The sequence below is a fragment of the Monodelphis domestica genome, chromosome 1, assembly GCF_027887165.1.
Source record: "Monodelphis domestica isolate mMonDom1 chromosome 1, mMonDom1.pri, whole genome shotgun sequence".
NCBI classification, from domain to species: Eukaryota; Metazoa; Chordata; class Mammalia; order Didelphimorphia; family Didelphidae; genus Monodelphis; species Monodelphis domestica.
In genome coordinates, this window is record NC_077227.1 from 279,980,505 (window position 1) to 280,005,072 (window position 24,568).

At 40.3% G+C, this 24,568-nt stretch overlaps 1 protein-coding gene across 4 annotated transcripts in view; it reads right to left on the minus strand.

The window, feature by feature from the left end:
• ZFYVE26 (zinc finger FYVE-type containing 26) overlaps positions 1-24,568 on the minus strand; it is a 102,771-nt gene that overhangs the window by 45,576 nt on the left and 32,627 nt on the right. For all 4 annotated transcript variants that reach the window (XM_007473086.3, XM_007473085.3, XM_001378401.5 and 1 more), the window contains exons 7-22: positions 23,254-23,418; positions 23,031-23,119; positions 22,274-22,437; positions 20,609-20,803; positions 18,297-18,902; positions 17,961-18,053; positions 16,507-16,575; positions 14,831-14,982; positions 11,780-11,981; positions 8,439-8,702; positions 6,796-6,915; positions 6,536-6,700; positions 2,835-3,053; positions 2,203-2,308; positions 1,224-1,969; positions 407-603 (exon numbers count right to left, since the gene is read on the minus strand). In XM_007473086.3, the coding sequence (XP_007473148.3) occupies positions 407-603; positions 1,224-1,969; positions 2,203-2,308; positions 2,835-3,053; positions 6,536-6,700; positions 6,796-6,915; positions 8,439-8,702; positions 11,780-11,981; positions 14,831-14,982; positions 16,507-16,575; positions 17,961-18,053; positions 18,297-18,902; positions 20,609-20,803; positions 22,274-22,437; positions 23,031-23,119; positions 23,254-23,418 (3,552 nt within the window). The remainder of the gene's footprint in view (positions 1-406; positions 604-1,223; positions 1,970-2,202; positions 2,309-2,834; positions 3,054-6,535; positions 6,701-6,795; positions 6,916-8,438; positions 8,703-11,779; positions 11,982-14,830; positions 14,983-16,506; positions 16,576-17,960; positions 18,054-18,296; positions 18,903-20,608; positions 20,804-22,273; positions 22,438-23,030; positions 23,120-23,253; positions 23,419-24,568) is intronic.

Consider the following 24,568-nt stretch of genomic DNA (forward strand, 5'->3'; position numbering starts at 1 on the left):
TTTTTATGTGTTACATATATGTATTCTTTAAAAATTAGCTTCTAGATGCTTCTCAATCTTGAATTTATTATAAATCCAAGAGCCACATGTTCTTAAAAATGTTATTCAAACTGGGCCTTGAAATTTAGCTGTAGCTTTGACTAAAACAATAACAAGTATCTAATCTTCTCTGCATCTAACATATGTGGAACCTAGATGTTCTTTATTCTTGCCTAATGCACACTTATGCATGAAATTATAGTAACAAATGATCCTTATAAAAATAAAGCAACCTCAAGGCATGAAGAGCTGAATAAATAGCAAAGGTAAGTTCCCCCCTGCCCCATTTCTTTATTATCCTGATGTAAATAGTCAAGACAAAGATGGGATAAATAGTCTTTTTACTTTTTGACTGATGGTGTTTTACCTTCTGGTAAACTTGGAGCTCCTTCAGTCTTGTATTTAGCTCTGATATTAATCTTTCTGGGACAGATGGTTCCGAAATGCAGAAGGACAAAAGTTCTAGGCAAGGCTCTAGGGGCCACCTCTCCACAAACTTAAGGGCCATTTGGCTTCTTAGAGTTGCATCCTTTACAGAAAACAAATACTGCCAGCCATCCTTATCTGAGAAGAAAACAAGAAGCCAAGTGCTGAAGGAATTTTAACTCAGTGTCATGAAATAGCAGCTGGGTGATAAATTTAGCTCTATCACTTATAATAATGACAACTTTCTTCTCTACCCCCTTCCTCTAACCATCATTCAAGAACACACATTTATCTAATACTAAGTGAGGACAATATGGACCCCAAGCATAGGACTTACATACTGTAAGTACTGCAAGTATGCAAGCTCTCAAAGGTCTTCCATTCTTTACACAGAGGACTGTTTTAGGGATATCTGATCAATAGGAGTATTAGGAACATTCTCTGCCATCTCCAACTCAGTGACATCCCAAAGAGGATCACTGTAACTGAGATGCCTCAGAGAATCTGCTCCAACTCTGCTCTTTGCCATCACTATCACTACCATCACTAGCAAACTACATGCAAACACCTGCTTCCCAGTCCAACTTCACACATGTGACAAACCATAGGAATCAACTTTTCCTGAAGTGGGGGCAGAACCTATGAGCTCTAACTTCTCCATTTTCCTAAGAAGTGAATTTCCTTCCTTCCAACACAATTCTTTCTGTCTTTCACAGAGCCCTGTTTCCTTTCAAAAGAGAAGTACTGATCCTCCTTACCATTCACGGTGGCACAGCTGAGAACGACATCCTTTATGTTGCTCAGTTCCTCTATGTCTTGTCCATACAATTCCATGAGCTGAAGGGCCCGGGACCAATTTCTGGCTACTAATGCTTCCTCAAAGGCCTTTGTCAGCACATCCACAGCAACAGGAGAGTGTAAGCCCAGGAGAACAGTAGAGACACAAGTCTGGCCACACAAGCCCCCTGCCAAACTCTGTTCCTCCTCACTGGTACCCTGGAGAGGCCCCCAGGCAGCCATGAGGAAGGTTTCCAACATAGGGACTTGCTCCAGGAGGATCTCACATTCTCGGGCTATCTGTTCTGGGGTCAGAGGTGCCTCTCTCCGGCCACATAGTTCTTTCCATGATAGACTGGGCTTGGGGACTTGTGACCCCAGGGTAACCCCCAGGCAAGCCAGAGCTGTCAGCAGTTTTGAGTGGGACTTGAGGAAAGTTAAGGCTGAAGCTGTGAGGGCAGGGAGTGGTGAATCACTTGATAAGGAGGGAGAAGAGGGATCCAACATGGGTTTCTCGTTTGGTTCTGCTGGAGTAAGACTAGGAAGTGGAATGTCAGCCAGGTAATGGGAGGTATGCACCTGTGCCAATGTACCCAAACGGGTCAGAAGGGACCCAATCTGTTGGCTCTGCCGAGGAAGGCAAAGGGTAAGGGGCTGGCAGCAGCAGCTTATGATAATTTGTGGCACACTCAGGCTGAGGTCTTCTTGAGTCAGAAGGGATGCTAGCCTGTAGAAAAAGGAGTAAAAGAGAATCAAATATGAAAACTCATTTTGGTACAGGTAAGGGGAGGAAGGAAACTGAGAAATCATGAAGTATTAATGCAAGTAAAAGCTGAGTTAGTTTAGTAAAGAGATCTCAGGTCTAATTCCCTGTCTGATTCCAATTTCCATCCATCAAGAGTTTTCCTGATGGTGCAGAAATGGAAGGATCTGTATAAAGAAACAGATCAAAGTACTCACCTGTCAGGGGGAATCTGCCTTTCAAGGAGGAGATGAGACATCAGTTGGGAAGGGCTCTGTTGCAGAATGACAAAAGGGTTCCCCACTTTCACCTTCATTACATGATCTGTAATGGGAGGAGGAAAAAAGAGAAATGGATCAAGGGCAATTGTCTATCTCAGCAGGAGGACATAGGCTTCTTGGAGGCATCGAGGAATACGCATGGAAAGAAGCCAAAGATGTACTGGGAGCACCCTTAAATTCATCTCTTTGTTCTCTCTAGGCCAATTGCATTGGCAGCATTCCTTCTGACTTCAGTTTGTCTGATCCCTACCAGAACTCTATAGTTCCATTCAGACATACTTTTTCAGTGTGTAAGGAATGAGAATCTACAGGGAAGAGATGATATTTCTCACACTGAACCATTTGTAAAAGAGAGACAGACAAACCATTTTTCTGTTAACTAGCACTTTTGCCAAACACTCTTTATTCTGGGGCCTCAAAGTCACACATCTGTACTGAAAGTCTTTGAAGTCATATTTAGGGCACCTGGTTTGGGTTATCTCAGAACCCCTCCAACATATCAGAGTCCTTCCTTTTATATAATAACTCCTATTCTCAAAAGCAAGCACTTCCCTAAATCTGCTACTTACCAGGCTCAGAACTCAGGCTTCGAAGGAGCACAGAAGCCATGGTATTTGAATAGCTGAAGAAGGCACCTACATAGTCGGCTTGCTTGCTGTCTACTGGGATTTGGCTGCTTAAGTTCTTCATGAGAAGATGTGTCTGAATCTGCACAGGGTGGGCTCCTGTTTCAGGCAGTTTCTGAGATTTCTGTGCCACTAAAGAAGATAGTGGGTTGCCTTTAGGTTCTGCAGAGAATAAAAAGAAAGCAGTGAAGGACTGTTGTACTTTTTGATAAATTTTCATTACAACTCACAGATTAGGACTCAGTTCTAAATCTGGCTTCTGTTTGCAGACTGTTTGCAGCTATTTGCTTATAAGGCAGGAATAGACAAATAAATAATTCTCAATAGGGGGCAGCTGGGTAGCTCAGTGGATTGAGAACCAGGCCTAGAGACAGGAGGTCCTAGGTTCAAATCTGGCCTCAGCCACTTCCTAGCTGTGTGACCCTGGGCAAGTCACTTGACCCCCATTGCCTAGCCCTTACCACTCTTCTGCCTTGGAGCCAATACATAGTATTGACTCCAAGATGGAAGGTAAGGGTTTAAAAAAAAAATCTCAATATATCAATATACCAAATAATTTCTTAGTGTGAAGGATCTAAGATTTTATTCCTGACTTGAACTGAGGAAAAGCTTGTGTTTGAAGGAATCAGGTCAGACAATCCTAAACCTCTTTCCTGTCCCTTCCTCCACTTTATGGGGAATAATTACTGTCTATAACTTTGCTTAGGACTGCTCAGGGGGTGGTCAGTCATTTCTGAGTTGTCACCCACTTTAGGCATTACACAGGGTGTATGCACTTCTGGTGATTAAATTTAAAAGTAGGCAGGGGAGAGTTAATCCCGTCTTCACAGATCCAAGATCATGCTGCATGAGAGTGCCTTAATCCATGGCACAGAAGTGTTCAGGTGAAGGGTGCTGAAATTTAGTGACTACTATTTGGGTATAAGGCTGTATAACTAGAGGTGATAATGACATATTACCCTGAAGACCTTCATCACTCACCTTACAGATAGGAAAACATATACACAGGACTATGATATATATTACCTGGGGAAGTCTGATGGAACCATGCATAATTTGTATAATTCAATTCCTCAATTAATGATCAAACTCATCAATTCTGTCTCCAATGATTCTATTTGATTAATAAAAATGACCCCCTACTCCACAATTGAAACAAATACTTATTATTCTCTCAATTCATTTATGATAGTTAAAAAATATCTGGATCACTAATACTAGTGTGAAGTGTGGATCCAAACCACCCATAAAACCATCCAGTTTTTTCAGCAGTTTTTACTGAAAATTCTATTCCCCTTGAATCTAAGTTTATCAAACACTAATCTTTTATATTCATTGGATTCTACTACTGAGTTCTCTATTCTACTCTACTGATCATAATTCAATTCAATTAAACAATCATTTAGTAACCTCTCTAATCCTCGCTTCCAATAAGCTTATATTCTCTTAATGGGGATCTACTATGTACACATATTAGTAAAGATTTCAAAGAAAGCGTCATAGCTGAATGAAGCCTTGAAAGATTATAAAAAAGAATGAGAAATGGGAATGTTATAATCATTCCTCATTCCTGGAACACAAAGGCACAGAGTTGAGAGATAACATGGGAGTAATTTATTGGCAATATGGTTAGAATATAGAATATGTGAAGGTGCAATAATTCTATATCAGTGGGTTGAAGCCAGACTGTGAATAGCTTAAAATGCTGGGCAAATGGACCTTGTATTTTATCCCAGAGATAACAAGGAATCACAGATATTTTTGAGTAGGGGAATGACATGGTGAGATTTGTGCCCTAGGGAAGTTATTTTGGCTATTGAAGGATGGATTGGGGAAATGAGAGATTTGACACAAGGAGACCAATTAGGAAATGATTACAGGCAAGAGATGATATAGGCCTAACCAAGGAAAGTAACCATGTGGGTGGGAAAAAAGGAGACATTGTGGAATGAGGAAAAGAGGGAAGAATCCAGTATATACACCTGAGTGAACATAAGAATGATGGTGCCTTCAATAGAAAGAGGGATGTTTGGAGAAGGGGTGGGTGCTGAGCTCTGTTTTGGACATTCATGTCATTAGGTCTAGAAGGCAGTGGGTGATTTGGGCTGGAGATGAAAAGACATAATATATGGAAATAAGAATTTGGGAGTCAATCAAGTAATGAAGATAACTGAAACTATGTTAACCAAATTAAAGAGTGTAAAGGGTGATGAGGACCAAGGTCAGAGCCTTTCATAGAAATGGAAGCAGTAATTCCAGAAACACATAAGCCAAAGGATCTAACCCAAAATTGAATAAGAGCATATCTGACAGTCATTTAGTATGAAAACTTTCAATGAACCTGCTACCACCCAATGCACTTTTGGATAGATATAATTTTTCCTGACATGAAATCTAAAGTTCCCTCTCTGGATCTTCCTACTCCTATTCTTTGAGTCTAAGCAGGAAAAAGTAGCTGGTAGTACAATGGATAGAGCTCTGAGCCTGGAAATCAAGAAGACTTAAGTTCAAATCTGTCCTCTGGCACTTACTAGCTGTGTGACCCTGGAGAAGTTATTTAATCTCTGAGTCAGTTTCCTCATCTATAAAATGGGGATAATAATACACCTATCTTATAAGGCTATAGTGAGGATCAAAGGAGAGAAAATGTAGAAAGTGCTTGGTACATGGAGGATGCTCAATAATAACATGTTTCCTTCCTTCTTTCTTCTATATATCTTTCACATACCTGACAATGGCTACCATATTTTCCCTAAATCTTTTTCAGGCTAAATATTCCCAGGTCCTTCCACTCATCCTTATATGGAATGATCTTGAGGCCCTTTACCCTCTGAGTAGCCATTCTCTTAGAGATCTGTCACATTATCAGTATATTTTCTGAAATGTGGCATGTAGCATTGAACCTACATTCATAATGTGATCCAACTAGAGCAGAAGGCAGAAGGATGATTATTATATTCTGAGTTTTGGACCCTGTGCCTCTTGAAATGAATCCTAAATCTACATCTTTCTTGGATGACCTCTTATGACTTGACTTCTCCTAGTGAACTTGTAATTCACTAAAACCTCCAGGTTTTTTCCAAAAAGACTATATATGTTCTCATCTTATATTTATGAAATAAACCTGATTTTTTTTAAACCAGGTACAGGGGGCAGCTGGGTAGCTCAATGGATTAAGAGCCAGTCCTAGAGACGGGAGGTCCTAGGTTCAAATCTGGCCTCAGCCACTTCCTAGCTGTGTGACTCTGGGCAAATCACTTGACCCCCATTGCCTAGCCCTTACCACTCTTTTGCCTTGGAACCAACACACAGTATTGACTCCAAGATGGAAGGTAAGGGTTTAAAAAAAATAAAACCAAGTACAGAACTACATTGATCACTACTTAAATTTCACCATATTAGATTTAGCCCCATGCACCATTCTTTTTGAATCATGCTTTTTCATCCCACGTGTTAGCCATTTTTTGTAAAGTGAAGGCTGGGTGGGTAGGTACAATTTGGTTTAGATGGTCACTGAGGTCTCCCTCAAATGCTGATATTACCCTTCCTCTCTAATTCCCAGCTTTGTTTTTTCCCCCTATTTGAGCCCTTGTTTCTTTTTTTCCATTAGCAATCTTTAGGAGATTGCGAAAAACATGGCTGACCTGGCAGTTGCAGTGCCTGCAGGAGTGTCTGAAGAATCTGCTCTCGCTGTTGGCAGAGTGTGGCTTGGTTTGATGCACAGTCCTCTGTCAGGCTTGGGAGGCACATCTGAAGTAGCTCTGTAACACTGTACCGAGGGTGACTGCCAGTTTTCTCTTCTGTACTGTCTATGGAAAGCAAATGAGATTAAGGTTGAAGAGAGAACCTAATAGCAGACTCCTAATGCGTTAGTCAAGGAAAGAAAGGTGGGAAAATAACTTACCAGATTTAGCTTGCCCTGTTGGCACAAAAGGATAGTTGAGAAGTTTGCCAATTTGCTGAATAACAACTGGAAAGCCTCTAATGCCATCAGAGTTCAGGAGAACATAGTCAAGTTTTCGACCTGGGAAGAAATAACAGTGAGGGAATATGGTGAGGGTAGGTGCTTCTAGAAATTAAAATTTCAGTGCTCTATCTTTGTGATTTTCTCTCCTCTAGGAGATAGGAGGCTAAATATTTTTTCTTCTTTCTTTACTATGGGATGTGAACTGCTGGTCAACGTAATAACCTTACCATGTGGTCTGCAGTGACAGAATCGTGGCTTTGTATCTATAGCCTGGTATGACAGACTGCAGTAGACCTGGAAAATCTGAATTCCTTTGATTTATGGCCATTGGCTATTGTGGTGTTCTCCCAGCGGCAGTAATTCTGAAGGGTTTATTGGGCTAGGACTATCTTTGGACATTTCTTATCTTCCCAGGTGGAGAATAAGTCCTTATGGTGATATGTCTTATCTCTTTGGTACTCCCACCACCATACATGGTTAGGGACATAAGAGATGCTCAATAAATGACAAGGTTATCATTGCTAAAACTGCAGGAGCCAGGACTCAATTTTTCTTTACCCGTTACAAAATAAAATTCTGATGACCACGCAAGGTGGCTGGTGGGGAGGAAAGTACCTAAGAGTAATGAAATGAACACTTCTTAACAAAATGAAATGAAAATCAAATGGCATTTTAACCAAAAGGTCAGAAATGATTTGATGGATTAGAAGGGACAGTTTTGCTTTTAAGGAGCAGCTGTCCACTTCATGACTCAATTTTATTCCCCTCACTCTGCTCCTCTGAGAAGGATTAGATTTTTTTTTTCCACTACTTTTTTCACAGGGTTCTTCTAACATCTGGAGCATAATGATAAGATGGGACTGATTGGGTTGGGGCTTAGCTTAGTTTTCCTCTAACCTCAAGCTAATGTTTCATTAGCTCACCATGGAGCACCTTTCTCTCTTAGTTTTCTTTCCTTCCAACCTTCAAGATGAAGACCTTTTGGTTACAGAAACCTAATAAAACTTAAGGCAGTGCTTAACTACTATCTTTTACCCTGGGGAAAAAAAAATCACTTTTCATTAAACCTTCCCTAAATTAGAGAAGCTTCTACAAAGGTGAGTCAGAATTTTACTTGTTTAGCATCCCATAAATAAGTTTGCTTATTTAAACAGGTTTTTCAACGAGGCATGCTTGACCCTATATTTAGTTTGGACTAGAGATAAAGAAGAAATAAGAAGAGGGCTGAGTGACAACTCTTTCTCTTCTCACTTTCTTTTCTTAAAAAAAAAAACAACTGTAAAAAATTATTATTTAAAACAAAACAAAACATAACAAAAACCCTTTACCTTTTGAAGAATGGTAAGGGCTAGGCAATCCTGGGGTTAAGTGACTTGCCCAGAGATGCATAGCTAGGAAGTATCTGAGGCCAAATTTGAACCAAGGTCCTTCCAACTCCTGGCCTGGCACTCTATCCACTGTGCCACCTACATTCCCCACCCCTCTCACTTTCAGAAAATCCCATTTTTCTCCTTATGGGATAAAGGAGAGGAAATCCATCTCAATAGAAGCTAAAGGGACAAAGTACAAAGCATACTCACCTCGGCTCTCAAAGCTACTATGCAGACGTCGTTCAGCTGTTTCCAGAAGCTGCTTGCAAGTTTTCCATAGTTGGCACTGGGTGCAGGCTAGATCAAATGCAGCCATAGCTGGGGGACTGAGGTCTTCCAGAATGTCCCTCAAGGGAGCAGTGGGTTCCATATGCTTGCCGCTTATCCAGAAGTCCTCCTGAAGGATCGGGATGGGGTCTACAGAGATGCTAAGCAGTTTATCAGTTACATCAGAGATAGAGTAAAATACCATGCCTGGAAAAGGAGCAGTACAATAAAAACAGGAAATTGAAATGATCATTACCAACTAATCAAAAAAGCATTTTTATACACTATAGGTGAAGTACCATGCTAGGAATACAGACAAAAAAGGGATAGTTTTTTGTCTTTACTCTTTTAATTTTAATTTTTAAAAAAACCCTTACTTTCTATCTTAGAATTTATACTGTGTTTTGGCTCCAAGGTAGAAGAGCAGCAAGGGCTAGGCAATAGAAGTTAAGTGACTTGCCCAAGGTCACACAGCTAGGAAGTGTCTGAGGTCAAATTTGAACCCAGCACCTCCTATTTCTGGGTCTAGCTCTCAACCCACTGAGCTATTCCCAAGTCTTTGCCTTTACATTGTACTGGGGACAAACAATATGTACAGATTTAAGAATATATAGGTAATAAGTAAAAAGTAGGGTGTTTTTTTTTTTTGAGGGGAAAGGTACTAAGAATTGGGAAGGAAGGGGGGATATGGAAAGGACTCATGTAAGAGGCAGTGCTTGAGCTGAACCTGGAAGGGAACTGAGTTTTCTAAAAGGCAGAGGTGAGAAGAGAGAACATTCCAGGCATACAGATGTTCTCTTAGCATAATAAAACCAGTCATGCAAAGGCAGGGAAACAGTTGTTGAAATGTTGTGTGGGAGGAACAGCAAGTGGAAGTTTGATGGAACACAGAGTGTGTGAGGGAGAAAACTTGGGAATAAGTCTGGTAAGGCAGGTCAGAGACAGGTTGTGAATTCAAGGGAGTTTGTATTTTATCCCAAAGGAAAGAAGGAACTGCTTTATCAGGAAGGGAGTGACTTGGTCAGACCTGTGTATTAGGAATACTGCTTTGGTAGCTGTGTAGAAGGGACAGACTTGAGGAAGACAAACCAGTTAGAAGGCAATGGCAATCGTTCAGGTCAGAAGTGTCACACACTATGCAGCCCAAACTAATTAAAATGTAACTGGGAAATATTTAACAAAATAAAGTATATGCTAAAGTATAATAGGATATAGATAATGTTAATATATGGCTTTCTAAGTTAATATGTGAAGGTGAAGTGAGCACATCCAGGACAATACTCTACAGAAGAATGGCAATATTATATGATAAAAAATGGTGAATGATTCAGCTATCCTTAGCAATACAGTGATCCAAGATAATCCCCAAGGACTCATGATGAAAAGAGTCATCTGCCTTCAGAGAAAGAACTGAGGCAGTCTGACTTCAGGCAAAAGTATACTCTATTTTACTTTCTTTCTTCCTTGTTTTTTGTTCAAGTCATCTTACACAAAATAACTAATATGGAAAAATGTTTTACATTATTGTACATGTATAATCTATATCAGATTGCTTGCTGTCTCAGTAGGGAGAAGGGGAGAGATGGGGAGGGAGAATTTGGCTCAAAATACAAAATAAATAAATAGAAATCTCAATCACACACAAAAACAGAAAATCTGTTGTTGGATGATTGAGCAAATTCACATGTTATTTTGGGACAATGGTTAAATTGTGTAGTGCTTTTTATGAACTTGTTTGTGTTCATTAAAAAAAAGTTAATATGTGGTCCTTATGTATAGTTGGTGGCCCCATTACTATCTGAGTTTGACACCACTGGTCTAGGTGGGAGTTAATGAATGCCTGAATTAGGGTGGTGGGAGAGATGTGATGATTCCAATTGCAACTGTTGTTATTATTATTAACAAATAAAGATAAATCAAAATAATGGCAAATTCTTTGTAGGTTAGTAGATAAACACATTAATTCTCACCACAGATCTATTTCATCCATTAGCGTCAAGAGAAATTAAGATAGTATGCATGGTTATAATTAAGGGAAGCCAAGAGAAAACCTTAAAAGAGGTAAAAAAGAACTGTGTTTCTAGTTGGAAACAAAAAAGAAATGATTCAATCAAACAACAAACACAGGAGTTTACTATATGCCAGGAATTGTGCTAAGCTCTGGGGAATATAAAGAAAAGTAAAAAAGAAGCTAAAACAGTCCCAATCCTTGAAGACATTATACTAATGGGGGAGAGAGAATAAAAACAAATAGGTACATATGCAATACATAGAATAGGAGAGAGGTAACTATAGTTCAGGGCCATTTTTGTGGGCAATAGGGAAAGAATCCTTAGGAAGAGACTGAAGATACTTGAAGAAGTGAGGATAATATTGCAGGCAATCTGCTGGAGAAGGTGGGAGGAATGTGTGTATAATGTTCTGTGTATAGGGGCTGGCTGATGAAAGGAGTAGGGTAGCCCTCTTTGTCAAGTCAAATAAGGATGCTCTTGTAAGCTGGGACTTAACTCCATGGTACTTTTTACTTTACTGAACACTGGTAGTTGTGACAAGGTTAAAAAAATGTGTGAAGAGATGGGGGGGAGATTGAGTAGGGAGGGTTGAGTGTGTGTGTGTGGGAACAAAGGACAAACTTTTAAGAAATTAAAAGGTCCTTTAACACTGAAGTCAAGGTTCGAGTAGATAGCCGACTCCCAGTGTTTAGCATCAGCACTAGAAAATACTCTCTTCTCTAATAATGAAACAAAATAACTTTCTTTACAAAGCCTGAACAACTACACTGAGAAGGAAGCAAAATTCTCAGGCATATACAGAAACACTAGGGCTTATGCCAACAAAATAGAGGCAGCATGAAAGATTTCCCCTCTTTTTTTATTTTTTAAAACCCTTACCTTGTCTCAGAATCAATACTGTGAATTAGTTCCAAGGCAGAAGAGAGATAAGGGCTAGGCAATAGGGATTTAAGTGACTTGCCAAGAGTCACACTGCTAGGAAATATCTAAAGCCACATTTGAACCCAGGACCCTCATCTCTAGGCCTGGCTCTCAATCCACTGAGCCATCTAGCTGCCCCCAAGATTATCTCTCTTAACTCTAGACATAGTAGGTAACTTTAAGGGAGTGTTTAAAATGGTAGGAATCTGGAACATACTGTAGGGGAGGTGGAACAGATCTGGATTCCATATTTTGCTAAAGTTGTCCATGATATAGGGAAGATCAAGAACCCTGCATAGGTATCATGCAACACTGCCTATCTCCTCTAGTCAGAAAAAAACATGTTCTCACCTGCTGCAGCAGCACTGCCAATGGCCTGCAGAGTCGAGCGGCCACTGCCAGTCCGTCGGACAGTGGTACTACCCCCCTCTGAGATTGTGTTTTCAATCTTGTTCTCTACTTGGGCCAATTCTTGGATCACTTCTTGGTAGCGTTCCATAAACATGAGCTCACCATAGCTGGGAGAGGACTTCAGGTCAAACATGAACACCACCTGCCACAAGGGGATAATGGATGGATTATTTCTATGGCAGTGCCCAGGGGATTTATAAATTTCTACAGAATGTTTATCTTGTAAATATCATGCATGACAAGGTTTTGACAGATCAGGGTCATGAGGCAGCCCTGGATCTGAAAGCAGGTCAAAGGGTGTTGAAGCAGCTTAGAATTTTGGAGGACTCAGAAGAAACAGGCTTGAGTCTTGGCTCTGAGATTCACTACCTGTTTAACACTAACTTTGTGACTGTGGGTAAGTCATTTAACTTAAATGGGCTTCAGTTTCTTTATGAAAAATGGGGATAAAAACATTTGCACTAATTCTCTTGGATGGCGTTTCATAAGAAAAATGTTTTGTAAGCTATAAAAGTACTATACAAATGGGAACTATTATCTGCATACAATCAGCATACAAGGGGTAGGAAGAGTGGCTGAAAAATCTTCAAGGGGAAAGGGACAGATGGAAGAAAAATGGGACTTAAAGTGAGGGGTGGGAGGCTACATGGATTAGGATTGGTTATTACTAGAGAAAGGATGTAAAGACAAGTGGATGAAGGAGAGTAAGAACTGCTCCTGTCATCTGGGATTTTTCCCAGTGGTATTACTATTAGATGGCTAGTTGGCAATAGTTTATAGCCCTAAACAACCAGGTTGTTGCCTGAATTGAAGTAAGTAATTAAGAGGCAGCCCTGGAACTAGAATCCTGGACCTGTGATTGCTGGTCAGTATTCTCTTCCACTGTCCCTTGCTGCCTTGCTAGATACTATGGCCTTGGAATTGAGGGACAATGAAGAATATTACTAAGAAGAGCTTGATTATGTAGAAGGTAGGAGTTTGGAGCAATCTAGTGGTGGGAGCAACACCAACCTTCCAAATTTTCCAAAATGAAAGAGATCCCAAGTACTCTTTGTAATTTGGGGTAGATAAAGGCATAGAAATTAGATGAAGGGATAAAGACCCCAAGGGAAATGCAGCAGATACTTGGGACAAGGCCAGCAAATGGCACTTATTAGGTAAAGCTAGTAACAGCCCATAATAGTCACCCTGTATTCTGATCTCAGAATAGTTTTCTTACAAAAATAAGGCTGTGCTTCTTGATGTCATCAAGAAGCTACTATTACAATAAGTAATAAATTTAAGATAAGCTATATCCTGGAACTTGTGAAGGATCATCAGATGATATTGCAATGACAAAGACAAATAGGACAGTGGTTTGCATGGAGTCTATAAAACTGAGAATTTGAGAAGAAAAAATTCATTAGTGCTTCTTGTGCACTGTCCTAGGGAGAGAAGGAGGATGCCCTTATCAGAAGACAAGAATATTCTAATCTACTTGTCAATCCAGACTATCATAACTTGAAAACATACCTTCAGATTAACCAGTTCCTTTACTAGTAGCTAAGTGGCAAAAAGGAGAGAGCTCTGGGCCAGCAGGCAGGCAGACCAAAGTTTAAATCTAGCCTCAGACATTTTTTTAACTATGTGATCCTGGGCAAGTCATTTAAGCATTCTTAGCCTGTTTCCTCACTTGTAAAATGGGCATCACACTAACAAATATCTCCCAGGGTTGTTGAGAGGGGCAAATGAGATAATGTATGTAAAGTGCTTTGCATACCTTAAATGCACAATCTAAATGTTTATTTATTACTCTGACTCCATACTCGGCAATTGATCCTTTGACCATAATTTGATTTTTCAAATAGGCTCAGACAACTATGTGCTCCTTGGTTGACACAATAATAATATTATAATAGTATTGTCTTGCATTTATGTGTTTCTTTATAGTTCTCATAGTGTTTTAACCAGGGCCAGGATAATGGATTTGTGTCAACTTTTGGATCACCAGATCTAGTGCTGAGAAGAACCTTAGATATTCATTTAGTCCAGGGGTCAGAAAACTCTCCAAACAACAGCCTGTGAGCTAAATGATTTTCTACATTTTAAAATAACATTTTATTATATTTAAGTGATTTTTACTTTTTAAAATAAAGTTTTATTTTAAGAAATAGGAAAATTTAATGTAAAAACTTTTCTTAGTTCTTTTACAATAAGTGAGTGTTGTCCCCTGGGTAATAATTTGCTGACTCCTAATATAATCTATCCTTCATTTTACAAATGAGGAAACTGAGACTGAGAAAAATGAAGACTAGACCAAAGTGGTAGTGGTAATAAGTAGTAGAACCCAAATTCAAATCCATTTCCCCAATCCCAAATCCGGTGAATCTTCTATCATGTCATGTTGTCTTGTATGCCCTGAAAACCCGTCTTCATATATGGAGTTTGAAATCACAAAAAACCTCTCTGGTAATAGAAATATATCCCTTGTTGACTGTATTCCCAATGCATTGCGATCTATGTGGTTGTATACCTTACACATTCTGGTCAAGCTTTGGCTTTCCCATATATAGTATCATTCGATCCTCACAATGATCTATGAAGTAGGCAGAGCAAGAGTTGGGTCACCTCTGTAAAGAGGGGAAACTAAATGACTTTTCAAAGGTCACAAGAACTAAGGCACACACCTATATAGATATTCCGGTCCCTTGAAAATTACGGTCCTCTTTGCTTCAAAACAAAATAAGACAACATTGGTATTTTGGCAGTTGAGTTTTTTTGTAAGTTAAATCAAAGTTTGGGGGGGGGGGGGTGGGGAGAGTCTGATCACCCTTTGAAATTGGTTTAAGAAGGCTGCAAAGTTGAAGGACTGAAACTTAAACTATGGCATACTACCTTTCAAAAGATCAGCCACCTGTGGAGTACTGGCTTGAGACAGCCTTTTTGTCCTTCTGGAATGCCCAGAGATGCAGCCTTTCACCACTTAGGGGACACTGAGCTCCATCCTCTCACCTGATGAGCTTCCACAAAGTTCCCTCGGAGAATACAAGATGCAAGAAGTGACTCAGGCTGAGATAGCATCATGGGAATAAGTGGGTTTTGTGGTTGGGATTGTAGCTGGACCTCCAGCTCACTCCGTCCAGACATAGTACTCAGACTTCCCTCTATAAGAACATAGGATAAGGGGAAGATCAGGGAAGCACATCATTTGCATTGTAAAATATTCAAATCCCTTTCATCATAGTACCCCATGGAGAAGCCAGGAGGCAGAACCTGACCTCTCCTTGGGAGGAAGGACTATCTCTACATCCAGATGATTTTACCTAGTGACAGGTTCTGAGAAACCTCTGCTGATCTTGGCTAAAGGCAGGGAAGTGTAAATCTTGAAATCTCTCAGGTTTGTGAATGTTAAAAATTTCCCCATCAGGGAATTCTTAATTGGAACAAATTCCCTACTGAGAAACATTCTCCATTTTGATGTGAGAACTCGCCAGGATCAGAAACGGGAGGACCCCTACTCTACCCATACTTAAGACTGCTTTAGGGGAGAAAACTCCTTGCTAAACAATGAAAGTACTTGGACCCATGCTTATAATAAGGCAAGGAGTTCTTTGAGCCAGGCCTGTTTTTAGAATTGATACAATGGGATGCTAGGTACCTAAAAGGGTCGGGCAAGTTTTCTCTTGATGAGATTAGTTGACTCAGCTGTGTATTCTCTAGTTCAGACTTACTGAGGAGATTGGTCGACTTAGCAGGAATTTAGATGGTCAGTCCTTTGGAAAAGCATCTACAGTGATTGGTAGATGTAGGGACTTAGGGGAGGTGACATGGGAGAAAAACCCCTATATAAGAAAAAGCAGAATCTCTTGAGGATATATCCTTTTGGAGGAATTCCTTTTGGAGGATCTCTGATGAGGACTGCTTGGGAAGAATCTCTTGAGAGAGGCTCTGGAGAAGGGAAGCTCTTGGAGGACAATCTCTAAGGAGGTCTCGCTGGAGCTCCTCTAAGGGGACTCTGTCCCTCTGGAGGATCTGGAGAGAGGCATTTTGAAACAGTCTCTGGCTGGAAGGCTCTCTGGTGAAGTCAGCTGAGATGGAGCTGGCCTGGTGTCACTAGAATCCTTGTTTAGGCAGACCTTGTGGTGAGTGTTAAAAGACTGACTGACTGATTCTCTCTCTTAAGACTCAGGTCTAGGCCATATTGGCTTGAGGCCCTTCATAATTATTCCTTTCCTACTCTTTCTCTCATTCCTCATTATATTATTAATTAAAAATCTCTATAAAACCCAGTTGACTTGGGTATTTGAATAATTGGGAATATTTCCCTAGCAACCACCTTATATTTGATTTAAAAACCAAGACACTGTAGTGAAACATTTTCTGTGGTCAAATTTACTCACCCTCTCTTATATCTATCACAATTTATATCTTCCACCATTTTAACTCACTACAGTTTAAGACCTCAACCATTTTAAATCTCACAGAAGCCTCTGAAAGATTTCTTGTTGAGCCCATCCTCACCCTTCCTTCCCTCTCACTGCTGCCTGGGATACAGGCAGCTTTGTCTCTTAGCTCCTGAGCTAGTAATCACCCCACCCAGGCTGCAGTTGAAATTCTTGTGAATATTCTTGTGAAAGAATATTCATTCCCAGGGCAAAACTGGGGAACAGGACATATCCGATTAATACCTGAGGTGCTTGTGCTTAGTTCACTACTTGTACTTTCCAGCGACAGGTTGGAGGATCTGTCCCGACCATCTAAAGGCATTAGGAAAAAAGATAAATAAATCAACCATCAATTCTTTGAAACACAGAAAATGTCAAGTCCCCTTATTCACTAGGATTTGGGTAGTCTGAGTGGAATGTATATGTACAGCAGGCAACGAAGACTAACACTGGCCCTGGTAAGCTACAATACTTGTTCGAAGCCAGTTGATCCAAGTGACTCTCTCCTCAAGAGGAGTCTCATTCCTTCTCTCAGGCAATATCTGATATCAGACGGATGAGAGAAAATGAAAATCCATCCAGCAGAGACACAAACACATCAGGTTATGCAAGACAAGCCTCTATCACTTTCCATGGTGACCTGCTTCTTCCCATAGGTACAAGACTCTGAAAGAGAATGCTGTCCAGCTTGGTCAGTGCTGGTCCCTATCCTAGACACTGCCTTTCAGCTCCCCTCTGCTCACTGGAGAGCATGGTATGCTCATTCCTATCTGCCATCTTTATACCCAGAACTGAGGCAGTCTAGGTTCCTTATGGAGAACCCATGGAGCCCATCAGCTTCATGGTCCCATGTTCTCTTTGTCTAATCTGTAAGCCACACAGATTTCTCAGAAATTATTTTATTCCCTTCACCTCAATGGTCTCTCCTTTCTCATCCATTTATCCATACAGCTTTCAAGGCCTAGTTCAGAAACTACCTCTTTCAAGAAGCCTTCCTCTATGATGTTAGTCTCTGCTAATAATAATCTTTATCACTAAAAGTTGTTGTGAGGAAAAGATTATGTTTATGTAGGAAAAAGTTATTATGTGACTTTTTATATTTAGTTTATATTAGTTTTATTATATAAATTATATAAAATTAAATTACTTATTTTAAAATTTATTAATTTATACTTATAATTATATATAATAGCTATTTAATTTAAATTAAATGTAAGTGTTATGTAAATACAAGTTATTATTATTACTTTAACCCTTTGCACTCATAGTAGTAAACATTTATACAGCATTCCAAAATTTGCAAAATGCTTTATAAATATTATTTCTATTGATTCTCACAACAACTCTGGGAGGCAGGTGCTATTGTTATCCTCATTTTATAGATGAGGAAACTGAGGCAGAGGTTAAATGATTTACCCAGGTTGCATAATTAGTAAGTGTCTGAAGTTGGATTTGAACTCAGAACTTATTGACTCTTGTATCCTATTCACTGCACCAGTTAATTTAATACTTGTTTTTCAATTGTTTCTTGTCTAACTAGACTATAAGCTTCTTGATGGTAGAGACTACATACTGTCTCTCTCCCTCTTTTCTTAAAGTATCTGGCTTGATGCCAGGTACAAACAGTTGATTCACTACAGACACAAGAAGCAGCACACAATTTGATCAATATCTGGGGAAGGAACTTCTGAGCTCACCTGACTTATTCCTTCTTGCCCGGTGAGCCCGGCGTAGACTGGAGTGGCGTGTGGCCAGGGTATGGCATTTCTGGGAGGCTGTGAGCTGCTCCTCTGAAACGGTAACTAGCATAGGTCATACAAGGGGGGATCCAGGCTTTGTCCTGTCCTCTCCCTTGGGATAGCAGGTGGGGAAAGCCTGATTAAGAAGTGGAGCAATGTCCAAGTTTTACAATATAGGTTATCATGGCATAAAGCCTTCTGAATATCAACTGGACCAAAGTGATACAGGAATCTGAGACCCCTGCTTATGCTTCCCCTCTTTCTTCTCACCGTCCCAGTAATCCCTTCTCTTACCTGTGTTCTGGTTGCTGATTACCACCTTATATCTCCACTGTGCCTCAGAGAGGATTTTGGAGAACTGGTGTAGCCGACTCTGTAAGCCATCCTTGCTTCCTGAGAGGCACTGGCTTTCTACCAGTTTCAGGTTCTCAGAGGGCTCATAAGTGCTGATTTCCTCCAACTGCTCCTGGAGAAGCTTGAGAAAAGCCTCCATTGCTAGCTCATCAGCTAGAAACCCATTGCTACCACTAGTAAAGTGTTTCAGGTCCAGAAAGCCTTGTTCTGGGCTCCTGCCTCTTGCCTCTGCAATCAGACAGCTTGGGGAGGGGTGAGGAAGACCTCTGAGCACCTCAAGGGCAGCCCCTTCTGATTTCCTCTCAGGCTGGTGGATAATCTGGGGATTTTCAGAGGGAGACCATCCTAGATCTGGGGGACTTTTCCCATCGAGGTCATCATCATCAGCATAGTCCTCCGGCAGGGTAGGGTCTGAGTGAAGGTCACTAGAGGTGATGAGGAGCAAAGAGAAAATATTTTCCAGAAGTTCTAGCCGCAGAGAATTGGGAATACTGCGTAGGTAATGTTGACACTTGGCCAGGTAAATTGAGAAGAGATCCGAGGCACCTAAGGAGATGGGGAGTTTTAGAGAAGTAGCCAGAGAAAAAGAAAATAAGATCACTCACATGCATTCTCTCTCTCTCTCTCTCAAGTCAAAAACAAAAAAATAAAAGCAACTGCTAGCTTCATAAACATTTTCCCTTTGGGGGCACTGTTTTCTAAGCCAGGAAACTGGAGATTCTCAGAAGACTAGTACTAGGAGTAGTACACTATTTATTCCACAATACCATTGCAGTGCGCCATGGGAGGGTTTCAGAATCTCAGCAGAAAGTAGAGATACTGAACGTTACTGTTTTGGGGACAGACTCACTGTGTTAAAGGCAATGAGCTATTCTAGCCCCTTCACATGCTATCCTACCACTCTATTTTGCATGCTACTCTACACATGCTACATGCTACCCCTAACTCTTCTAGCCAACTCAGATCCAGATGTACCATTCAGGTGTCCATCTGGGCCATCTGCCTTCATGTACCCCTCATGTATGTAAACTTCCTCTCTCACTTTCTCTCCCTTCTCTTTTGCTCTGAAGATTATAATTCAATCAATATTACCATTGGTCTCTGGAAAGGTTATGTCATTCAATTTTCCTACTCAGTCCCCTTGTGACTTCTCAAACCAAAATTCCCTTCCCTGACAACCACTCCTAGGTATGTGTTATCTCCCCCTATTAGATAACCTCAAGGACAAGGACTGTTTCTTTCCAGTGCTTAGTGCAATTCCTGGAACCTACTAGTAAAGATTAAGTATCTAGCAGGTCCTTAGTAAATGTTTTATCTTTCATTCACAGGACACAAATAAATCTCCCATAGTAGTGGTTATTAAATGTTTTCAGCTAAGGCACTCAATCCTTAATTAAGAAGATCTTTTACTATCTTACTAACCCTCTCTCTTATAAATGCTTTATTTTTCATTTATTGGAATATAGGTAACATTTGTCTTCCATAATTATTAATTAGTCTTCCTCTATATTCTCCCCCAGAAAATAAACTCACAGGATATTTTAGGTTAGTCAACTAAGTGGAGGAGTGGATAGAATGCCAGTAAAAAAGTGGAGTAAAAAAGACTCATCTTCTTGAGGTCAAATCTGGCCTCAGACACTTCCTAGCTGTATGACCTTTGGCAAATCACCTAACCTTGCTTGCCTCAGTTTTCTCAGCTATAAAATGAACTGGAGAAGGAAATGGCAAATGACTCCTCTATCTCTGCCAAGAAAACCCCAAATGAAGTCACAAAGTATCAAGACATGATTGAAACGGTCATACAGCTATATATTTTGTCAACAACAACTGATCTTAGTTTTCTTGAGTACTAAGAGATCTACTCCCTAAAGTAAGACTTCTTATTCAAACACAATTTAGTGTGCTTGTGTTTAGTGGTGGTGGTATGATGTTAGATGTAATAATCTCTATGTACTTTATAGACATGATTATGCTGGAGACAACAGAGACTTCAAAGTATACTGATAAAAGGAAAGATAAGAAGAGGAAGTCTGACTCAATTAGATATATGACAAGTTATTTCTTTCATTTTCCTTGTGTTTTGGTTTTTCCCTTTACAACACTGAAGACAGTATTGATAACAATGAAATAATTCTTGTGAGTAATACAACCTCCAAGTTGAAAATTGTAGTGAAAATGAGTATTGGTACAAAGAATCTCTGTTGGATTTTTATTATTAAGTCCATGCAGAAGATGAGGCTGAAATACTGTACCTGGGGAAGAAGAGTTCTTTGTTGGCTCCTGGTTGGTGGCCAGGTTCTCAGAAAGTCCTTCCTTGCAGACCTGGCACTGAAATCGCTGGTGAGAATTCACACAGAGGGCATAAATGGCATACTTCATGGCACAGAACCCCTGGAAGAGGGTCAGGTTCTGACATTGATTCAGATGGTTCAGGACAGAGGCATCAGCTGAATATTAATTATAATGAAGAAGAAGAGAAAGAGGTTAACTCCTGAGGGTCAATTCATTCCTGTTCCCACTAAAGTGAAGAACTGGTGGGATTTTTTTTTTTAAACCCTTACCTTCTGTTGATACTAGGGATCAGTTCCAAGGTAGAAAAACAGTAAGGACTAGGCAATGAGGATTAAGTTTTCTGCCCAAGGTCACACAGTTAGGAATTATCTGAGGTCAGATTTGAACTCAGGTCCTCTAGGCCTTGATCAATTCACTGAGCCACCTAATTGCCCCAAGATGCTAAGATTTTGGGTCATTTAGATGCTTCCTCTTTCTATGCCATTTTTATTTCCTACTGGATCCTCTTCTTGGCTTTTTCCTTTATGCCAGGTGAGTTCAACCTTATGACTCTTTTCATTCCTTCTCTCATTTACCGCCTAACCATAGAATCACAAAACCTAAATACTGGAAGGGACCTCAGAAATTATGTGGTCCGTGTTCTGTCTACCTCCCAAACCTGTGTTCATACACAAGGCACTTTCTGACAATCCTTAGAAATCCTTTTTTACTTTTTAAGAAGTGTGGACTTCCCACCCTCACCCATGCCAGGGCCCCTGAAAATGAATTAAATGTTTGGGTTTTTTTTGTCCTACACCTCTGACATAGGCAAGGTACCATCACCCATCTTTACTTTTCTAAAGTACATGAATATATTCCTAATACATCAGTAGGGTTCAGAATGAAATTACTACACTGAAGAGTGTTTTATATTTCTATATAGAAGAATCAGAAAATCCTATCCCTTCCTCCCACTTTTTTTAAACCCTTACCTTCCTTCTTGGAGTCAATACTGTGTATTGGTTCCAAGGCAGAAGAGTGGTAAGGGCTAGGCAATGGGGGTTAAGTGACTTGCCCAGGGTCACACAGTTGGAAAGTGTCTGAGGCCAGATTTGAATCTAGGACCTCCTGTCTCTAGGCCTGGCTCTCAATCCACTGAGCTACCCAGCTGCCCCCTATAATTCAAATTTCTTTGATGGCGGGGTAGTGATGGGAAGTAGTTTTGTATCTTAATTTCCATAGATCACTATACTAATTTCCCAGTGCCCTTTTCTCAGTCTTTAGCCTCTATGACAATGTCAGGAATTCAAAATGAAGGATCTAATTTTGTTCAATTGGAAAAGAACAGTATAGGAAGTTTCAGGTTTCAGGTTGCTCAACTATAACCTAAACTGCTTCCCAAATGCCAGAGTCTCATATTTGGGATTCTGCTCCAGAGATTCCCAATTTCTCAGAGTTCCTAGGACAAATGAGGAAATTCCCACCTCCCTGGAGCGACTGACTCATAGTTGTTCTCTCAAGTTTAGACACATTCTAGGAGACTACTGCCAGGTTGATCACTTTGATAAGTCATGGCAATAAGCCTGGCTAGACCTCTAGTTTGGCAGAGGATGGACATGACCTGGATCACCTTTACTTCAACTTACAGTGATCCTGCTGTGGTTCCTTGATGAACATTTTCTGCAATAGCTCAAGAACATCTTCTTCCCGAAGAGCAGGAAGGTTTGTGAGGTGATAAAGGGAGTAGAGCACTGAATGGTTGTCTCCACTATACAAGTGATGCAGGATCTCTCTCTCTGGTATGGGAAGGCTGCAAGAAGAAAGTTGAGGAAGTGAGGGCTGGTTTCATAATACCATCATGGGAGAGCCTGACTTCCTTTCCTCCTTGGTCTTTCTGCTTCTCTCCTCAAGACCACAGGTCTCACCTCTCTTGTAGCAAAAAAGAGCCAGATCTAAGATGTGCCATAAATCAGTATCTACTACCACTGTGATTCCAGGAAGATCTTGAAGAATGGCTAGCTCCTTATCACTAAGCCTTCTAATTTCTGTGACCCTTCCCAGCACCGTTATCAGAAACTCCTTTGAAATGTAGCACTTCTGGCAAGTGCTAGGACAGTACCCAGAGATTATCATTCTCTTTTACCATCCCTCTAATTCTGGAAATCCTGATGGGGTGGGTAGGAGTTAGGAGGAAGCCCAGAACCACAGGTGAACTGAGGTTAGGGAAGACATGAACCAAGATGCTATAACCGATTATGTCCAAAGCCAAAACTAACAACCATATGTTTATGTTGAAGAAGTTTAGAAGAGTTGATTAGCAGTCTCATAAAAAAAAAAAGATTTACTAAAAACTCCCATTATAGGAAAGAGAAGTGGCTGAGAGATGGTATCACCTATTCTCACCTGCTATGCTGTAGACACCACTCTAGGACTTCTACATGTGCTGACAAACCATCACAGGCATCTCTGAGGAGCTTGTCACATTCTTGATTCTGTTTTCAAATAAGAAAAAGGAGAGATGTTGATTCAGACACTTTAGAGCTAGAGACTATGACTACCCACATTAAGCAAGCAAGAACTATAGTTCTAGATAACTCTCATCAAGGCTTCGGATTGGGAGACTTACCTGTGGCCTGTGGAGGGTCTGGAGCAGCAACTTGGCTGCCTCCAGGCTTTGACAATGAGTCCATCCCAGAAGCACAAGTAGTTGACTGAGAGGCCTGAATTCTTTATCCAGCAAGCAGCTCAGTCCTGAAAAGTCTTGTTCCTTCAATAGTGTTAGTGCTGTTGTCTACAAGTCAAGAAGAGGGTTTTGAGAGGTTGACAAAAAAATCAAAATAAACTTGGCTTGAACCACAAAGGTGAAAGCTTTTTAGTGGCAGTAGATCTGGATAATTTAAAAAGATGGAGAGTAGAATGAGTGAGGCCAATTTTTAGGTTCTACCAAAGGGAATTGCAGCCTTCAGGGACGTTCTACTTTTCCATGAATATAATGTCCTGAATTTCATTAACTCATCTGAAGAACAGGAAGAAATGAGACCAGCACTACTATACTCTACTAGGACCTTTGCTTTCTAGAGAAATCCCTAGACTTTGTAACATTCTGCTGACTTTGAGACATGTGCAATGTAATCACATATTATGCTGCCAGACCTCTGTATAAGTGGCCTATGTGTCAGGAATGTACTCCTCTTCATTCTTCAACCTCAGACAATCCCTAGCTTCCCTCAGAGCACCAATCTGATGCTCTCTTTTACATGAGGCTGTTTCTGATCCTCTCCCTGTCAACCCAGCCATTAATGCGATCTTCCTATTGAAAAGACTTTGTATTAAGATTATATATTTAGAGTGGAAAACTTGGGAGACAATCTAATCCAACTTTCTCATCTGAGATTAATAGATAGAGATAGGGTTTAGATTCAGATTTTTGGGACCTGAAATCAAGCATTCATTCCAGTATAGGACACATATCTCAAAGTTGTAATTATTTATTTGAATACAGAAGATTATAGATTCAGTGCTAGAAGATCATATGGTCTAATCCCTTCATCTGAAATATGAGGTTAAGTAACCTGCCCATGACCACATAAATAGTTAAAGGACTCAAATTCAGGCTTTGAAAATCTGATGCTCTCAAGGATGTAACTTCAATGGAATGGAAGCTTCTTGTCTATATGTTCTCAATACCTAGGCCAGTGCCTTGAATAAGACAGGCATTCAATAAATATTTGTTGGATGGGATTATTTATCACAATTGACCATACTTATAATGCCTAGCTCCTGTCAAGTGTATATGCAATGCAATAATAAATTTTTGCTGAATGAACCAAATTTAAAAATCAATAATGAAAGCTCTCTGGTAATCCTTGTTGAAGAAGAGACCTAATTGAACTGAAGGAGACGGACTAACAGAGGTTTGTATCTGAGGAGAAATCTGAGAT